We start from the raw sequence: 17,123 nt of genomic DNA, 5'->3' as shown, positions 1-17,123 counted from the left end.
TCACTCCCAAGGTTTATATAAATTTGTTGAGTTGTGTTTAAATTATTTCTATTTTAAACTATATATATTTATTATATAATGTTATGTACTACTATAAACTAAATATATATAGTAAGCAATGGATTCAATCATTAATTCAAATTGTAAATAACTAAATATATTAATTGGTATCAAACTTTCAATAGTATTCAATTAATCTATCTATATCGATAAATGTAGCAATTACAAAGCATTGCTGGGTCTGCTAGTATTTAAATAAAGCTATAAAAAGGAAGAATGTCGATTAATTAAAAAAATCTTTCAAAAATTTAAACTATATAATTAAAATAATCATTAAATTTATCTACATATAAGTTAGGCTCATTTAACAATTTAATTTAAATTTTATGAAAAGTTATAAGCAAAGAGTGGATTTTTGTAAATGGCTTCTTACATGGTAATTAACTTCCAGGCTGTCCTAATATGTTATTGGTAGTTATTGTACGAGTAGTGTATTAAGCAAATCATTTGATGATCAATGATTGTTAAGTATGTAGGCAAACATTTGAAATAAATGGAATATCGTTAATAAACTGAAATAAAATAAAATAAATTGACAGTGTGTAATATATAACAGGAAGATGGTCTGTCTGTGGTAAAAAAATAACTCAAATAGTAATTAAAATATTCATTGTGAGCCAATGTTTCGTCCCACTTTGCAGGGCTAAAAACGATACAAACAACTAAAATAATGTAACAAAGTAGAAGAATAGATAATATGAAATAAAAATAAACTAAGCTGTGGCTAAACATGATTCGAAATATGTGAAAATTTATATATATAAATGAACAAAATAAATTTAAAAAAACAAAAGTATGATGTACAGTTAAAAGTATAGATAAACAAGAATTACAAAAAAAGTATTAGACAATTAATAAAACGGAGATAATAAATAAAAAAAGTAGATAAAAAATAAATATAAAAATACTGTGATCACTTAAAGACAGAAAATAGAAATAAATAAATAGTTAAATTGCTATTTGCGTTTTTTTTTTTTTTTTTTTTATACCACCCGGAACATCTTCCTTTTATATTTTAAATAAATAGTTGTCAATAAATTATACTACATTTTATATTTTTTTTTCAACCTATATTTATATTGGGCTAGGCTGGATATGTGTGCAAGTTTCTTTTAAGTTGCTAAATTTAATTATTTGGTTTATTTTTTATAATAAAACACCTAACTAACCTCCTCAAATTGGTTCTTGGTATGATGACAGGATGGTCGGTTTCCGATATGATTGCAGGATTTACGTAGCCGACAGGAGGAGCTCCTTTAGTACTAATTACAGATGGCCTTCTTCTACCAGTGTGTACTGCTCTCGAAGCCTAGGGAATTTAATAAAATCTGTATAAATAATATATATCTGAAGCAAAACTATCATCTGAAAACTTATATTCTAACATTATTCATAAGTATGAAGTAACTTAAAAAATAAACAAAATCAAAATTTTTTAGTTTTATTTATTTATTTTAGACTAAAAAAAATTTATGTTCAATTACCATATTCAAGTCTCTTAAACTAGAAAGGACTTGCTTTTCTTCCTTCCAGTAGCTGTACAATGAATGGACACAGATTAAACCAGAAATCTGGAATTAGAATATATTAAATTAATATTTTATTATTAACACAGAATAGAAAAATGTATCAGTATTTAGAAATTTTGAGAAGATTGGATTTTAAGTAAATACAAATGTTCAAGAACACCTTACAGAGTATACAGAGTGTTTCAAGAGGAAAAGTCAGTAATTAAGAGAGGATTAGATTATCAAAATGTAGTTCAGTGCCACCAACCTTACCTTCCTATCTCAATATTTTTTTTTCAAGCTTGGAGGAAAGAGTATAACGAAGAGGGTAAGCTGGCTGGAAAATTGAAGCCTAAAAGGCAAGCCTTATGAAGGACCCAGAAGAGTAGGAGAAGAGTATGAGTCAATCACTGGTTGCCTTCTCTTTCAGTTTAGATTACAATGGTAGACATTTAACCTCTTTTTTTTTCTTTTTTTTAAGGGCCCTCTTGCCCATTTTTGACATAAGGAGGGGTTATCAACAGGTTACTACCCTATTCTAATTATTGCGGGGGGGGGGGAGGGGAGGGAAGTCAAGTTTACATTTCGTGGAACCGCCACAGAAATAAAAGTTGACCAGCAGTAGCGAGGAAGTCAAAGTTAACGCACTAACTCACTCGGCTATAAATAGCCCTCCTATTTACCTATACATAAACCCCAAGGCCATTGCCTTTTTGCTTCACTTCTGCTTTGAATGAGAGCAAGGTTATGCCACCTCCTGTTGTCAAAATATGTTTTTTTAAAGGGTTTAAGGGAGTTACTACTGTAACTACAGCGTTACTAATTTGGAAGGGTAATCATTGTGGTTCAAAAAATGTAACTTTGTATTTATTCTTCAATTTTTTGTGATATTTTTTTTTTGTGTTGTTTGTTTTTTGAGATATTATTTTCAAACTATAGTTTGAAAATAATACGGAATCAAATACTAAAACAATTATGACCCATTTTGTAGTCAAATCTAATTTAATCTTTAATACTATCTTGATAAACTTTTTAAATAACAATTAACTATCCACTACATTTAGCCGCATGTAGATCTACTACCTTTTTATCAAAATGAAACAATTTAAATTGATTACTAATGGATACATAAATTCAAACCAACGGAGATCACTAAATAGGTAGTTTTTTTGTATTTGGATTTGCTTTATTTCCTAATTATCGCATTGTTATTACCACTTGAAAAAGAAATTGAAAAATAAAACTATATAAAATTATTGGACAAACTATAATAACCATTCCAAACTAGTAACAAGAAACAATGTATTTGCAGTAGTAAATAAAATAATACTGAGTACTTGTATTGTAGATATCTAATGTTTTTTTCACTCTTTGGATTTCATCAGCATGGATTAGTGAGAGCCGACTACATTATTAATTTTAATTATTATTCAATGGTTTTACTTCCTTTAAATTTAACTTATTTAAAATTAAATAACACATTCAAACTTACATTTACAATCAGTCTGCATATCCAGAAGGTTATTTCTGTCAGCCCATATATTGTATAAATTTTCTGAAACATATTTTTATTTTTTAACAATCATTTCATATACATTTAATGCTATGTTTATTGATATTATCATTTACTTACCCAAAACTGGAAACTCATGAAAAGTACAAGACCCCCTTCTGGTAACAAAAAGACCAAGACTCCAAAGAGCCAAACCAAAAGATTTGGAATCTGCTTCTAAAATGTTTTAAATTAAATTTTATTCAATCTTTTCTAATCTAATTATTGTCACATAACTGGCAGAGTATCATAAGTTCCATTTAATAAGTTTTGAAGCAACAATAAAAAATATGAAGAGTAAATTGTTAGTTAATGGTTTGATTTAGTTCTAGACCTAATCTAGCAACAATCTCAGTTTAAACTCAGTGAGAAATGCGATGGCAGATGAAGAGATGATGGTGGGGCCAGCCTGAACCAATGGCCTTCCCATTACCATGGCTACCATTATATGTCATGGTGATTCAAAGCGTTTCTGCAGCTGATGGGGGTTCGATGAAAGCATTTTATTTATCTATATATTTATATTTATATTATGTATTTCTATGGCTTCCTGATGGGAACCGACTTACAATTCTTAGAACTGTATTGCTATATATTTAAACTAAGAAGTATATACTATAGACCCCTGGCAAAGTTATGCTAGATGCAATTGTATGTAATCAAGTATTAGGAATATTTTCTAACGGTATCATGTTGACCAATTTTTAGGCTATGATTATAATGTGGCATGCAGGGATTCTAAACTATAAAGCAAAGTCTGGTTTGCATTAGGTTATATTTACAATTGAGGTACAATGATATAATGGATCATGATAGACCTATTGCCTTAAATAGTTATAGTATTAAAGTTTATTTAATATGCTATGAATTGAGAATACCAGCTGAGATCTTTTATAGTCATATTGACTCTAATTTTGATGAATTTTGCTGTTCAAAGTAACAACCTTAGGATTTTACTTAGCTTATGTGTCTGGCGGGCTCTTGTTGTATTAATTGCAGTTCTTTGCTTCATTGGTCCATGGTACTCTCTCCATTCATTTTCATCGGCCTGCCCTAGTTGGAGATGTCTCTCTTCCTTAGAGTATCCCTCTTCAGAGTCCTTACTCCGACTCTCAGTGTCTCCTGCTCCTGTGTGTCTCCCTTTGGCTTTCTTTTGCCCACTCTCCTTTCTTTCTAGTCATCCCATTAGCTACAGTCAATTTTTTGGGGGGGAGGGGACGGACAGAACTGTTTTCACATCTCTTTGAAGGGGCAGCTTCTCTTTTGATCTCCCAGATTTCTTTATGGTTCTCACTTATCTGGCCTGAAGTTGAGAAGTATGGGTGTATCCAGGTTTGTGTAGTGCTATACCTGATGTTGGCTTGTCCTTGATTTCTTTTATCTGGGAGCAACTTGGCTGCCATGGTATTAAAGGAGGATAAGGCTACCTGACTTGGGTGTCCTTAATGGTAGCCAGGTCCTTCCTTTCCTCTTTATGATGCAGGGTTGCCAATGAAACTTTTATAGCCCCTTTATCATGCCTTACCCTAACAGGTGTAAGTCTCCATTAGTCCTGCCCATAAAGGGACTGCCAAGTCTGACAAAGGACATCTACTGCCTATTTAATTAAATATAACTTAACTTCTTTTATTTTTTCTCATGCTGGTATTTTCAATACATACCAATAGTTAAACTGAAAACTGATAAGAATGAAAAAATGGAATTGTTTGATCTTAAGGGGTTTTTCTCATAACCGATTATTGAAGATAGGCATAAAAAGAAGGTAAAAATAAAAAAGCATATTTTCGTTTTGAAATACCTACAACTGATTTTTTTTTTTAATCATAAGGAAGGTGATTTTATTTTATAATTGTATGGCATAGCAATAAAGACAGATGTCTTCGTCCATAGCTGTCTATAGTCCAGGTATAGTGTCTCCTATGACCTACTGCCAGTTATGTGATGTTATAATAAACAATAAAATAATTTTAAATATACTTACTTCAGAAACGCCTTTCACTAGGATGGCCGATAGTATGAACGTCAGTAGATATGCCATTATCAGAACATATCCCAAGTGAGGCAACTGCCCTGAAACATCAAATTCTGAATTATCATATGAGTGATTGTGACGAAAAAGATGTAAATTATAATGATAGGGGTATTCATGATGTGTTAAATGTAAGCAGTTTTAACATGCTCTCGTATTTCAGGTATATTAGTACTTAGTAGAAGAGCCGGGAAGAAAAAAAGGGAGTTATCTCACCCCAATTTTTGATTACTTTAATGAAAACTAGGTATAATTACTAGTCAAAATTGATGAGTCTGCCAAGTATAGGTAGGGGGAATGTAAAATGGCGGCTGTTTCAAAACCTTAAAAAAACATTAATTTTTCATTCGGAACTCTATATCTTAAAAACTAACAACACTAGAAATCTAAGAGAACATTATTTAAAGAAGAGTAAATTTGCTGAAATATTAGCTCTAAAAGAGCTATTTACGTCCAATAGTTCTCGAGATATAGCTTTTTAAAAAGCAAAATTTCTTAAAAATCTACTGAAAGATTATAGTTAAATAATTTATTTTGAAAAATCTATATCTCTGGAACTATGTGACGTACAGATATATATTAGCACTCAAATTAAAGCTAGTTTAATGTATTATAAAGAAGTTTGACCTTTACCTTTGTAGGAATAGTAGTTTTCATGATATTTGCTAAAATAAATTGATTTATAGTTATTCGGACAATAATTTTGATTTATGAAAAACTTCATTTCAGAAACAATTGGACGTACTGATGTCTGCCAGCGCTCAAATTAAAGCTAGTTAAATTTACTGCAAAATAGTTAATTATGTTTATCTTTGTAGCAGTAGTAGTTTTTATGATATTTGACAAAATGAATTTGGCAAATGAAAATTTGTCCGAACAACTATAAATCAATTTATTTTAGGAAATTTCATGTAAACTATTTCGCCTACGAAGATAAACATCATAAGCTACTTTATAGCTCATTAAACTAGCTTTAATTTGAGTGCTAATAGACATCTGTACGTCAAATGGTTTTTGAGATATAAATTTTTCAAAATAAATTCACTAACTACTGATCTTTCAGTAAGTCCCATACAACATTTTTATGAAATGTTGCTTTTTAAAAAGTTTTATCTCGAAAACTATTAAACGTAAATAATTTCATTATGGCTCATATTTTAGCAAATTTACTCTTCTTTAAATGACGTTCTCTTAGATTTTCTTGTGTTGTTCCTACTTTTTAAGATATAGAGCTCTGAATGAAAAATTAGTTTTTTTATCGCTTTGAAACAGCCGCCATTTTTTATTCTCCCTACTTATACCTGGCAGGCTCATCAATTTTGACTATTAATTATACATAGTTTGCATTAAAATAATCTAAAATTGGGGTGAGATAACTGCATTTTTTCTCCTCTTGGGCTCCTTTATGTCTTCGACGGTGCTGAAAATGAAAATAAAATTGATTTTATGATGTGCCCTTGCGGACCAATTAATTTTAACTTTTTGTATTTAAAAAAAATACAAATGAACTAAAAATAATTAATAATAAGGAGTAATTAATGCTTATATTTATATTTAAATGATTTAAATGAAAATGTGATACATCAACTGTAAAAAAAAAAAAAATAAAAAGCCAAAAAAAAAAAAAAATAACAAAACCTCTTAAAAATAATAAATTTTAAGGTATATTCTAATAATAATATAATGAAAGAAAAAAATAATAATGATTATTATAGCAGCATCTATACATATTTTATAGTTATAAATAAATAACAAAAACATCAAATAATATTTATATTAAATATCATCTATCTTTCAAACCATTTACAAATTTTATTTGAAACTTTTGCTATTCTCTGGGAACTGGGTGAACAGTAAGTGATAACAAGATTTGAAGATTTGAAGGGTATTGGAGCAGGAATGAAGGAGGGAATAGAAGTCCATAGTTAAGAGGAACGGATAAGGAAAGATCTGTCAAGGTCCGTCTACACGTTTGCTAAACTTTTGTAAATGCCCAAGCGTTTGGACGAGTTATTTGAATTTGTTGGTACAAGTTGGCTTGAATTTGTGCCCGATCCGTTGTGTGTCGGTCTGAGCTGCAAACACACGTTTGTGTTCAATTAGTTTTGGTTTAGAACTGCCTAACATATTTGTGATCTTCGAATTTTAATTTCCTCACCCTTCAGATTTAATAATTAGATCTAGTTGTTGTTGTTGTCTGGGGCTTTAGGGCGTAAAACCCTGAGGTCATCAACGCCCATGTTTCGCGCTTTATAATTCTATTTCACTTTATTTTTCTCATTAAATAATTACGAAAAAAAGTTTAAATAATTACTTCTTTTGGAATATTTTATTACGTATAAAAGATTTTCTGGTTTAAATCTTATTCAAAAGGACTCATCTTATTCCTTTTTAAGAAAACCAAAACCATTTCCACGTTCTTCTAGTCATCATTCAGAGCATCCGATACACTCGGTCCTACTCTCAATCTACTCAAGTTCGCAGAATAGAAATGACATTTCTCAAATATGTGACTGATCGTAAATACACTGTTGCAGTATTGACATTTTGGCGGTGGTTGCTTACTGATCAGATATCTATGAGTTAAACTCGTATGACCTATTCTCAATCTGGCAATAGCTACCTCCTCCCTGTGATTGGAACGGTTTGATGTGGTCCATGGTTTAATGTTTTTTTTTTTTAAGTTTTTAATTTGCTTGGTGGGCTTTCATTTCACATGATTAGACCTAGTTTAAGACTGTATATTTTAAAATATTATAGATTTGGTATGAATACATTGTTTCAAATCTTGTTAATTAACTTTAGTGGTTAATTTTTGATTTAACATAGCACTAATATATATTATGTATCGAGATAATTAAGTTAATAAGTTTCTGATAAAAATTCTAGAACCAAGTTTGAATTTATAGGTTATGTATGTATTTACTATTTATATATAAATTTTTATCATTTACAACCTACACTGCAAATATATTTACTAATATTATTTCATTTCGCCTATCTTTATAGTGTTCATTTTTTATAATGTAAATCGAATGTAATATCCGACAGAAGTGAAAAGAGCACACAAGCGTGTGAATACTGAAAATTTTTGCTAGATTGGTTGACATCATTTGCAAAAGTCATGGATTTGCGGCGAATGGCAAACGTGTAGATCCAACATCAAAGGCTGTGGTTCGATTGGCAGTTGTTTAATAATGTATAATAATGCAATGGAATAAATTTTATTATATTTGAAATATTATACCTCCTGTGCTCCATAGCCACCACATTTCCATCAAGAACGCTATCATATAGGCCACCTGAAAATAAAAAAAATGAATTCAATAACTTATATGAATTTCTAAATAAAAATCATGACATATATAGTATCATGCAATACTTCCCTCACTATATGTTTAATATATAAGTAAGTGAAAATAAAAGTAAAGTTATCGCTTTCTTGTGATTTAAAAAAAAAAAATCTTAAGACCAAGGAAGGCGACAATTATAAACAAAAATATATTAATTATATTATTTCAAATTCTTGAGACAAGGTAATTATTTATTAAATAAATCAAAAATTCGTAACCATTTTTGTCTCAACACTTTATTTTTCACCAGTCCATTGTTTCGGCCATTTTAGCCATCCTCAAGGACATCTTCAATATAATTTCTTCCTCACATTAATTTAAAGTTTCTTTTGCAGGCTATTCTGCCCAGGTCATTTTCTTTTTATAAATTAAAAACTTATTTTTTAAAAAAATTAAAATCATTAACATTTAATTTTCCTCTATAAGATTATCAACAATTAATTAATACACCACCATATAACAAACCATTTATTAAATTGAATTATGATAATAAATGGTTTGTTATATGGTGGTGTATTAATTGTTGATTTTTTAAAAATAGGCTTTTAATTTTAATTTTAACTTATAATAAAGAAAATGACCTGGGCAGAATAGCTTGCAAAAGAAACCTTAAATTAATGTGAGGAAGAAATTATATTGAAGATGTCCTTGAGGATGGCTAGAATGGCCGAAACGTTGGACTGGTGGAAAATAAAGTGTCTCAACAAAAATTGATACGAATTTTTGATTCATTTAATAAACAAAAATATATTTTTAAAATAATGATATAATATTTTTTAATAACCAATATAAATTTTGTTCCCACTAAAAATACAAAGATAACTAAGCAGCGCAATCGGGAAAGTTCAGGTGGTTTTCCTTCGTCCGTCCTCTTCTATTTTTATTTTTTCTTATTATTTTCTTTTTATTTCCGAAAAGGAAAATCCGCTGCACAGACATTAAAAAAATTTGTAGTGTGTATGGCGATGATGCCTTAGGAGAAAGCACCGTCCGTAAGTGGTTTGCTCGGTTAAGAACCGGATATTTTGACTTGAAGGACGAACCGAACTCCTTCAACTGTTGATGACCAAATTCAAGCATTGGTCACAGACAACCCTCACTATACGAAACGAGATATCGCATAAACGCTTAACATATCTCATGCAAGTGTATCAAATCATTTGTGTCTCATAATCGCAAAGGCATAATTTTCCATCACGATAACGCTCGTCCTCACGTGTCTTTGCAGACCCGGCAGAAATTATTAGAGTTTGGCTGGGATGTGATCTCCCACCCACCCTATTCACCAGACCTTGCCCCAACAGATTTTCACATATTTCGGGCCCTTCAAAACTCTCTTAACGGGAAACAGTTTAATTAGCTCGAGTACTGCATAACGCACATTGTATTATTGTAATATACAGTTGTAAATTACATTAAATAAATAATTAAAAAAAACAAAAAAACTTTTAAGTTTTTGGATAGAAGGCACGAGCCAAGAGATTTCGAAATTTAAAAAGAAGCATTTTCCACGTTTAACGTAGCTGTTATTTCCTCATCAATATAGTTTTTTCTTGTTACCGTAGAACCTATATACTGGTTGAAATGTACCACTAACCATATATTTTGTTTTATCCATAAATATTTGGAATTTCATTTATATAATTTATTATTTTAAATGTTGAAATATCCGTCTCTGCAGTCAAAAAATGATTTTGTTTCTTTTTAAGGATGATTGATGTCACAAGGACTTCTTTGGCGTTTGAAGGCTATTTGTATTTTGACATTATTGTACTTGTTGTTAGGAAGGATAAAGGGGACTATGGCCGCTTTATGTTAATGGTGCAACCTGTTCCAAGGTTTTCTCCTCTTGACCGTGTCGTGTTGACATAAACGTTACTTTGATATCGTTGCATATAGCAGTTCTATGCACATGTCTAACACACAGCCCGAGCAGAAAATCAACCTTGATATGTATTGTCATTTTAAATCTATTCTGCAATAGATTTGGGATTTTCCTTTGGGAAAACTATTAAAAAAATATATGAGGAGATGGTTGGAGTGCGGTCTGAAAATAACAGAAATTAGTTGAAAAAAATCAATTAACAGTGTTAACATTTCGGTCAGTATTTCCTTATACATCAACTTTCATTACTTTATTTTTATTTATTTTCATTCTGTACAATTATTTACTTTAATCTTCTGTGTATATTTTTTTCTTCATTGGTTGTTATCTTGTTCTTTGTTCTTAGCCCTGATGAAGGCTGGAAAATCTGGCCAAAACGTTGGCACTATTAAATAAGTTATTTCAACTTATTTGTTTTATTTTCAAAGTTCAAATGTGTATATATTGATCTCTGTAGTCTTATTTTAACCCTTATCGGTCGTATGTTACCTCTCACGTGATAACAGCACTTTGTTGTTGCGGTCGTATGTCACGTGGGAGGAAACAAAGCAAAACATATCGGAAATCCCTGATTTTAAGTTCTGGGACAAATTTTTTATGGATATATTATTTTATCATTATGTTATTTTATTTATTTATTTTTCATACAGATAGTCTGATTATGTTCATCTTGTCTATTCTTTTGTTTGTATATATTTTAAGAGAGTTTTTTATTTTATTTTATTTAATTTTTTTATTTTTTACTTATTTTTTTTATTTTTTTATTTTAGTATGTATGAGATCATTCATCAATATTACCTATTGCCCACAACTGTGTGGCAGATTGTATTATCTAACAATAAATAAATCTATCAATAAATAAATAGGGGCCTGTGGCTGATACAATTTAAAGTTTTGGGACAAATATATAAAAACAACATCGTAATTACATTTTGTAAGGTTGATATATTGCGACAGTTCACTGTCATCGCGTATTCATATAACAGTTATAATCGTAAATTTTGATTTATCCTTAGTTATACGTTTATCGTTGCCCACGCTCAGCGGAGAAGGGGGTGAGTTAAAGTCAAATATAATCGCAAAAGAAAAAAACAAAACAAAACAATAAAGAATAAATTACTCCTCAGGCGCCACGTTATTTTTCTTGGAAATAACGAAAACCCCGAAGAATTATGCCACAATATAACTAAAATATACCCCTATATAAACAATTGTTGAATATGACCACTGGCGAAGATCTTTACATGTAGATAACAGGAAACCTAGGGATGTTACCTACCGACCTGTTGAATTATCGTAATATTCCGTAAACAACAAAAAAAAAAAACATAAGTAAATTAACAAGTTGAAAGCAGAGAAAGAACAACTGAATTATATGTACAAAAGTTTAATATCAGGAAAACATATATATACAGAGAATGAAAAAGAAAAAAAAAAGAATTCTTATCAATTAATAAAACAATTAAAACTTATGGGTTGACTTAACCTTAACCTTAATAACTATATTTACATTATTATCCAAAAGAGTATGTAAGTGAATATAAAACATATATGACATTTCTCACATGGTGATATTCTGGTTCAAACCATAAAGACAGAGGGCCTTTAAACTATTAACACTCCACATTGAACAATCGTAATGTTCCATGTTCCAAAATGAAACTGTCACCTTCACAAAACTCACTCGTCTGAACATACGAGTTCCCAGAATCAATCTGTCGCCTTCACTGAAACAAAACCCACTCGTCTCAAACATATCGCTCGTGTTTCGTTTTCACCATGACAACCTTAACACCTCTTGTCTGAACAGATCTAGCCAGTGTTTTTATTTAACCATGACAACCGTAACACCCCTTGTCTCTACGTAGATATCGCCAGTGTTTTTATTTCACCATGGCAACCGTAACAGTTAAACATGGCAGTTAATGCAACTGTTAGTCCACTTGCATTACTTGCATACTATTAATGATCACGCCTGACTCAGTCCGACAGTAAAACTGTCTTGATAGTTAATGCTGTCATGATTGTAACTATAAAGTAGTTATACCATAGTAGTTGCTAACACTTTTGCTGCAATAACTGAAAGTGTACGATAGTTCACTGTCGAGGCGTATACATGAGATTGTTATAGTAGCAGTTAATTAGTCTCAAATCAAGTCATCCATCAGGTCATTGTATCTGGTCTGGTTTCTCCTCCATGACCTAATTATCTTTATAGACGTATGAAAAGAAGAAGGCTTCGAGATCTCCCCTAGAAATGTTATTGGAGTTCAATTAAAGGGTAGATTCCGCACATGTATGTATCATGCCATTTTATAACTCACATCAAATTTACTTATTGTATATATTTTTAATAAAGTTGTAATTATCGATGAATAAATTAAATTTAAAAAATAAGTTCTTGCTCATAAATGGTATTTTATTTTCATTTCATAATCCTTCTTTTATAATTCTCTGATTTTATATTAGATTATTCTTTTATTTATTAAATTTAAATTTTTTATATATTTTCTTCCAATAAGCATTTTTATTTTATTTTAATACTGTCGAGAATGTTCAAATTACGTATGTTATCTGAAACGGGGTCTGATATTTATGTTTGCATTTTGTAAGATCGCTCACCCCATCAAATATAATAAGGAAAAAATTACTTCTCTGGAATAAACATAGTAATATAAAAAAGAATAAAATTCAGAACTACGTTTCGATCTTATCTATATCTTAATTATTTATTTATTTTAGTCTAAGTTAACGATTTGACCTATCAGATATTGTGGTCGTGAAGGTGTGGGAATACCTGCGAAGGACGTAGTCAAGGCTACTTCTCGGTAACTGATTCCTTTTTAAATACTTGAGCCACATTATGTCGTAAGGAAGTTTAAAAAAAAACAAAAACAGATAATAATAATAAGAATGTTAATAATGATAATTGCGTGTAAGTATAGGTAATAAGCTAGCCGTTTCGAGGTTTCATCCATATTTGGATCATATATTCTTGTTTCATAAACATGGTGCTCATACATAGCCAAATGCATTTGATTAAATGAATAATATCCGAAACAACTAACAAGGCAATTACTCAGTTCATTTAAAGGTTCTGATTAAACAGCTCTTAGCAACTATGTACGACGGGCTACACTGGAAAGAGCTCAGTTGGTTGACAAGTGAGGGATCAATGCGATACTACAGTTAGGTATTGTTTTGTTTCTTTAAACATAATACCGTATTGTTGTTGGCACTGTGGACTCCAAAGATAGAATCAGGCTGGGCCGAAAATTTTTAGATTACTGTACTGGAGACCTCCCGGGGTCCACCCAGCCTTCTAAATTTGCTACCCTTAATTGGGTAAAGATCTTGCGGCCGAGCGCGATTCAGACCAAATCACCTCCTTGCACAACCGTTGGTCTAGTAACAGAAAAAACTAAAAAAGAAAAATTTAACTGGGTAAATTCTTTAATTCTATGATTTCCTATAATTGATATTAATTCATCAAATGGCCATATCTGCCTGAATTTTTTTTCTTAACTCCAAATAATTAATTTACTAAATTACAATTTATATTAGCAATGTATGTGTGTGCTTAGTAATAGATATTATTGGATCCTTATTTTTATAATATTATCTCTATCATCTTATTCTCATTATTATATTAATTCATTAATTGTGAATTTGCAGATTTATTATTCACTTCAAAAACCTTTCAGTTATTTTTATTATTATTATTTTGTATTTTATTTTATTGATTTTTTAAAATAATTATCATTTTAATATTATTAATTAAAATATTAATTGTATCACTTTAGACCAATTCATATTGCACTTATCTACCTTAATAATTGTACACCCTCCACAACGCTCTAATAATCAAAACTGTAATGTGTGCATTTCACTTCTGTCTATCATTTTTATTTGTTATTTTTGCACCGACCGATAGATGTTGTCGTATAGTTGGACCATATTTTGAAATGAAGAAAATAAAAAAAATAAATAAAATTAGACAGAGATTAATCCACCGTTTTAGTAGCTGTTAGTTATGAAGCTTAGTAACAGTTTACTACTGCTAAAAGGCAGTACTTCCTCACAAAGGACTGCACCCTTGACCCTCCATGGGCTGTGTGGTACAGATTTTATTTTATTTTTTAATTGTTATTTTTAAATTATTGATATGTTAAATTATATAATTTATTTATTTTTTTTAAAGTTTTGTTATTTATGTGTTTTAGTTAACATTGCACACAGGGCAGTTAGATATTTTTCCATTGTACATGTGTTTTTAATTATTTAAATAGATTCATTTTTTGTTAATAAACAAATTTAGAAAAATAACTATCAAAAGAACCAACCAATATAACTAAATAACTAACAAAAGAACCAACTCTGAATAAAAAAAAAATTCTAAAAAATCCGATATCTTTGCTAATACACCACCAATTTATATAATTTTTGTATTGTGGAAAATTAAATGGTCTTGATAAACATTATTGAATATCTTTAAGTAAAATAGCTCTCTGAATACATTTTAGTTTAATAGTTATGTTTTTAATAAAATAAAAAAGTTTCGGAGTTCATTGTCACATCGCCACTATCTTGTTGTTGACTGTACTATAGTGGCACTATGATAGTTGATCGCACACAGGGTCTCTTAGGGAGTTGAGGTGTCACCTTAAAAACCTAGGGACTACAGCAGAGCATAGTGTTGGAAAATGCGAAAAATAAAATGTAAAATAAAATAAGTTTAATCGTGTTGAGTGTGGTTTCTTATTCTCAAAAACCTATCAACCAATTCACCGTAATTGGTTCTCGCATCGAACAATATTTGTGAACTGTAGACCTGATCATAGAGACGTCATTATGGTATTGGGATAAAGTGAGGTTTTATTAGTTGCAGTTATATTGTTTTAAACTATCCAACAAAACATATTTTGTATATATGTATATATAGTTGACTGTAAAGATTTAAATATAAGTAGATGGTCAGGGTTGCGGTTAAAAAAATAAGAACAAATAGTTAAAAACTATTTTAATGTCCGACGTTTCTACCCAATTTGCAGGGCTACATCGGGGCTAAAAAGATACAAAAAAAAAGATGATAACTGAGAATATTACAACAATAAGATACAATAATGTAATTTAAGCTACGATAAATATTATGTAATAAGAAATTACATATGAATTAAAGGAAGGAAGACATAAAATAGTATCAGTATAAAATAAACTTGAATAAACTATGATAAGAATAAAAAATAAGTAACAATGGCAACAGTAAATTTTTTTTTTAAGTATACAGTTAAAAAAGTACAAGAGATGTACATAAAACAAAAACAATACGGAAAAAAACAAACTAAAATGACCACTTCCTGTATACGTCGCGTATACAGGAAGTAGTCATAAAGATATGACGAAAAATGAAAAATAATAAGAGAAAGATACAGAAATATGATAATAATAATAACTATAATAATTTTCTAATTTAGGAATAACTAAGTAAAATTACCATGATACATAGCGTTACTAATAATAGGAGTATATACTGCAGAAAATATAGTTAGGGTAGTTAATACAATATAGGATATAATAACAATGATTATAAAAGAAGTAACTATTAATAATTAAAAGTAGATAAAGATTATTAAAAAAAAAGAAATATTACAAAGAAGCAAATAAGAAAAATAATTAGACAATGATAACAACTGTAGTTTTTATCTATCATTTATCTACACTGACAATAGTAATAGTAAAGATAATAGGAGTTACTGTATATGATTTCTTATAACTTTATTTTTACATAATATTTATCCTAGCTTAAATTACCTTATTGTATCTTATTGTTGTAATATTCTCAGTTTTTTTTGTATCTTTTTAGCCCTGATGAAGCCCAGCAAAGTGGGGCGAAACGTCAGACATTAAAATAGTTTTAAACTATTTGTTCTTCTTTCTTTGACCGCAACAATGCCCATCTACTTATATTTAAAAAATATTTTGGCTTAGTCAATACCAACGAAAATTAGAGTACAAATTGTAGTTTTTTAAAAATAGCTCCGAGGGGGCTGAAAGAAGGTGGCCACGAGACTTAATGTAAAAATGTTATTGGATTGCTAAAAATGGTTAGTTTCTCTACACGTCTCCATTATAAACTTACAACAAATTTACTTAATGTATTATGAACAACTGTAAATTTCAATAAAAATAAAAAAAAAATAAAAATTAACCCTACCTTAAATTAGTCCAGTATATCTTATTATCATAAATTGTCAACATATTTTTAGGGGTCACCCATAGCTCAGTGGTTAAGACACAGTCTTACCAATTTTTGATTGGCGGTGCCGGTTCGAATCCGGCCTGGGACGTTGACTTTTTTCATTGAGTGGTGGTCCCACAAAATGAAGAACTTTGACCCCCAACCATGGTTAGGCGGCAGTATAAGGACTCCAATGGGGGAGTCTTGGCCGAAAAAAAACAAAACAAAAAAAAAAACATATTTTAAGTTGTTTTTGAATCTTTTTTAGCCCTGATGAAGCCATGCAAAGAGGGCCGAAAAGTCGACAAATAAATAGTTGTTAATTATTTTTTATTCATTTCTGACCGTTACTCCGACCATCTCCTTCATATCCAAAAGAATACGGTCAATCATTAATATAGAAAATAAATAAAAAAATTGTCTCATAGCCAGTTTATAGTTTGTCTTGTATAGTTTATCTGATTAGGAGATGGTTGGGGATCTCTTTTGGTCACTTAT

The 17,123-nt window shown here is 30.0% G+C and overlaps 1 protein-coding gene across 1 annotated transcript in view; it reads right to left on the bottom strand.

The window, feature by feature from the left end:
* Rcd6 (Reduction in Cnn dots 6) overlaps positions 1-17,123 on the bottom strand; it is a 90,547-nt gene that overhangs the window by 2,890 nt on the left and 70,534 nt on the right. The window contains exons 2-7 of the mRNA XM_067044822.1: positions 8,397-8,451; positions 5,102-5,190; positions 3,202-3,297; positions 3,061-3,123; positions 1,545-1,631; positions 1,230-1,369 (exon numbers count right to left, since the gene is read on the bottom strand). Coding sequence (XP_066900923.1) covers positions 1,230-1,369; positions 1,545-1,631; positions 3,061-3,123; positions 3,202-3,297; positions 5,102-5,190; positions 8,397-8,451 — 530 coding nt within the window. The remainder of the gene's footprint in view (positions 1-1,229; positions 1,370-1,544; positions 1,632-3,060; positions 3,124-3,201; positions 3,298-5,101; positions 5,191-8,396; positions 8,452-17,123) is intronic.

The sequence above is a fragment of the Halyomorpha halys genome, unplaced genomic scaffold (assembly GCF_000696795.3).
Source record: "Halyomorpha halys isolate HHAL.00 unplaced genomic scaffold, Hhal_1.1 Scaffold1053.1, whole genome shotgun sequence".
In the NCBI taxonomy this organism is placed as follows: Eukaryota; Metazoa; Arthropoda; class Insecta; order Hemiptera; family Pentatomidae; genus Halyomorpha; species Halyomorpha halys.
This window is presented reverse-complemented; position numbering and strand designations above follow the sequence as displayed.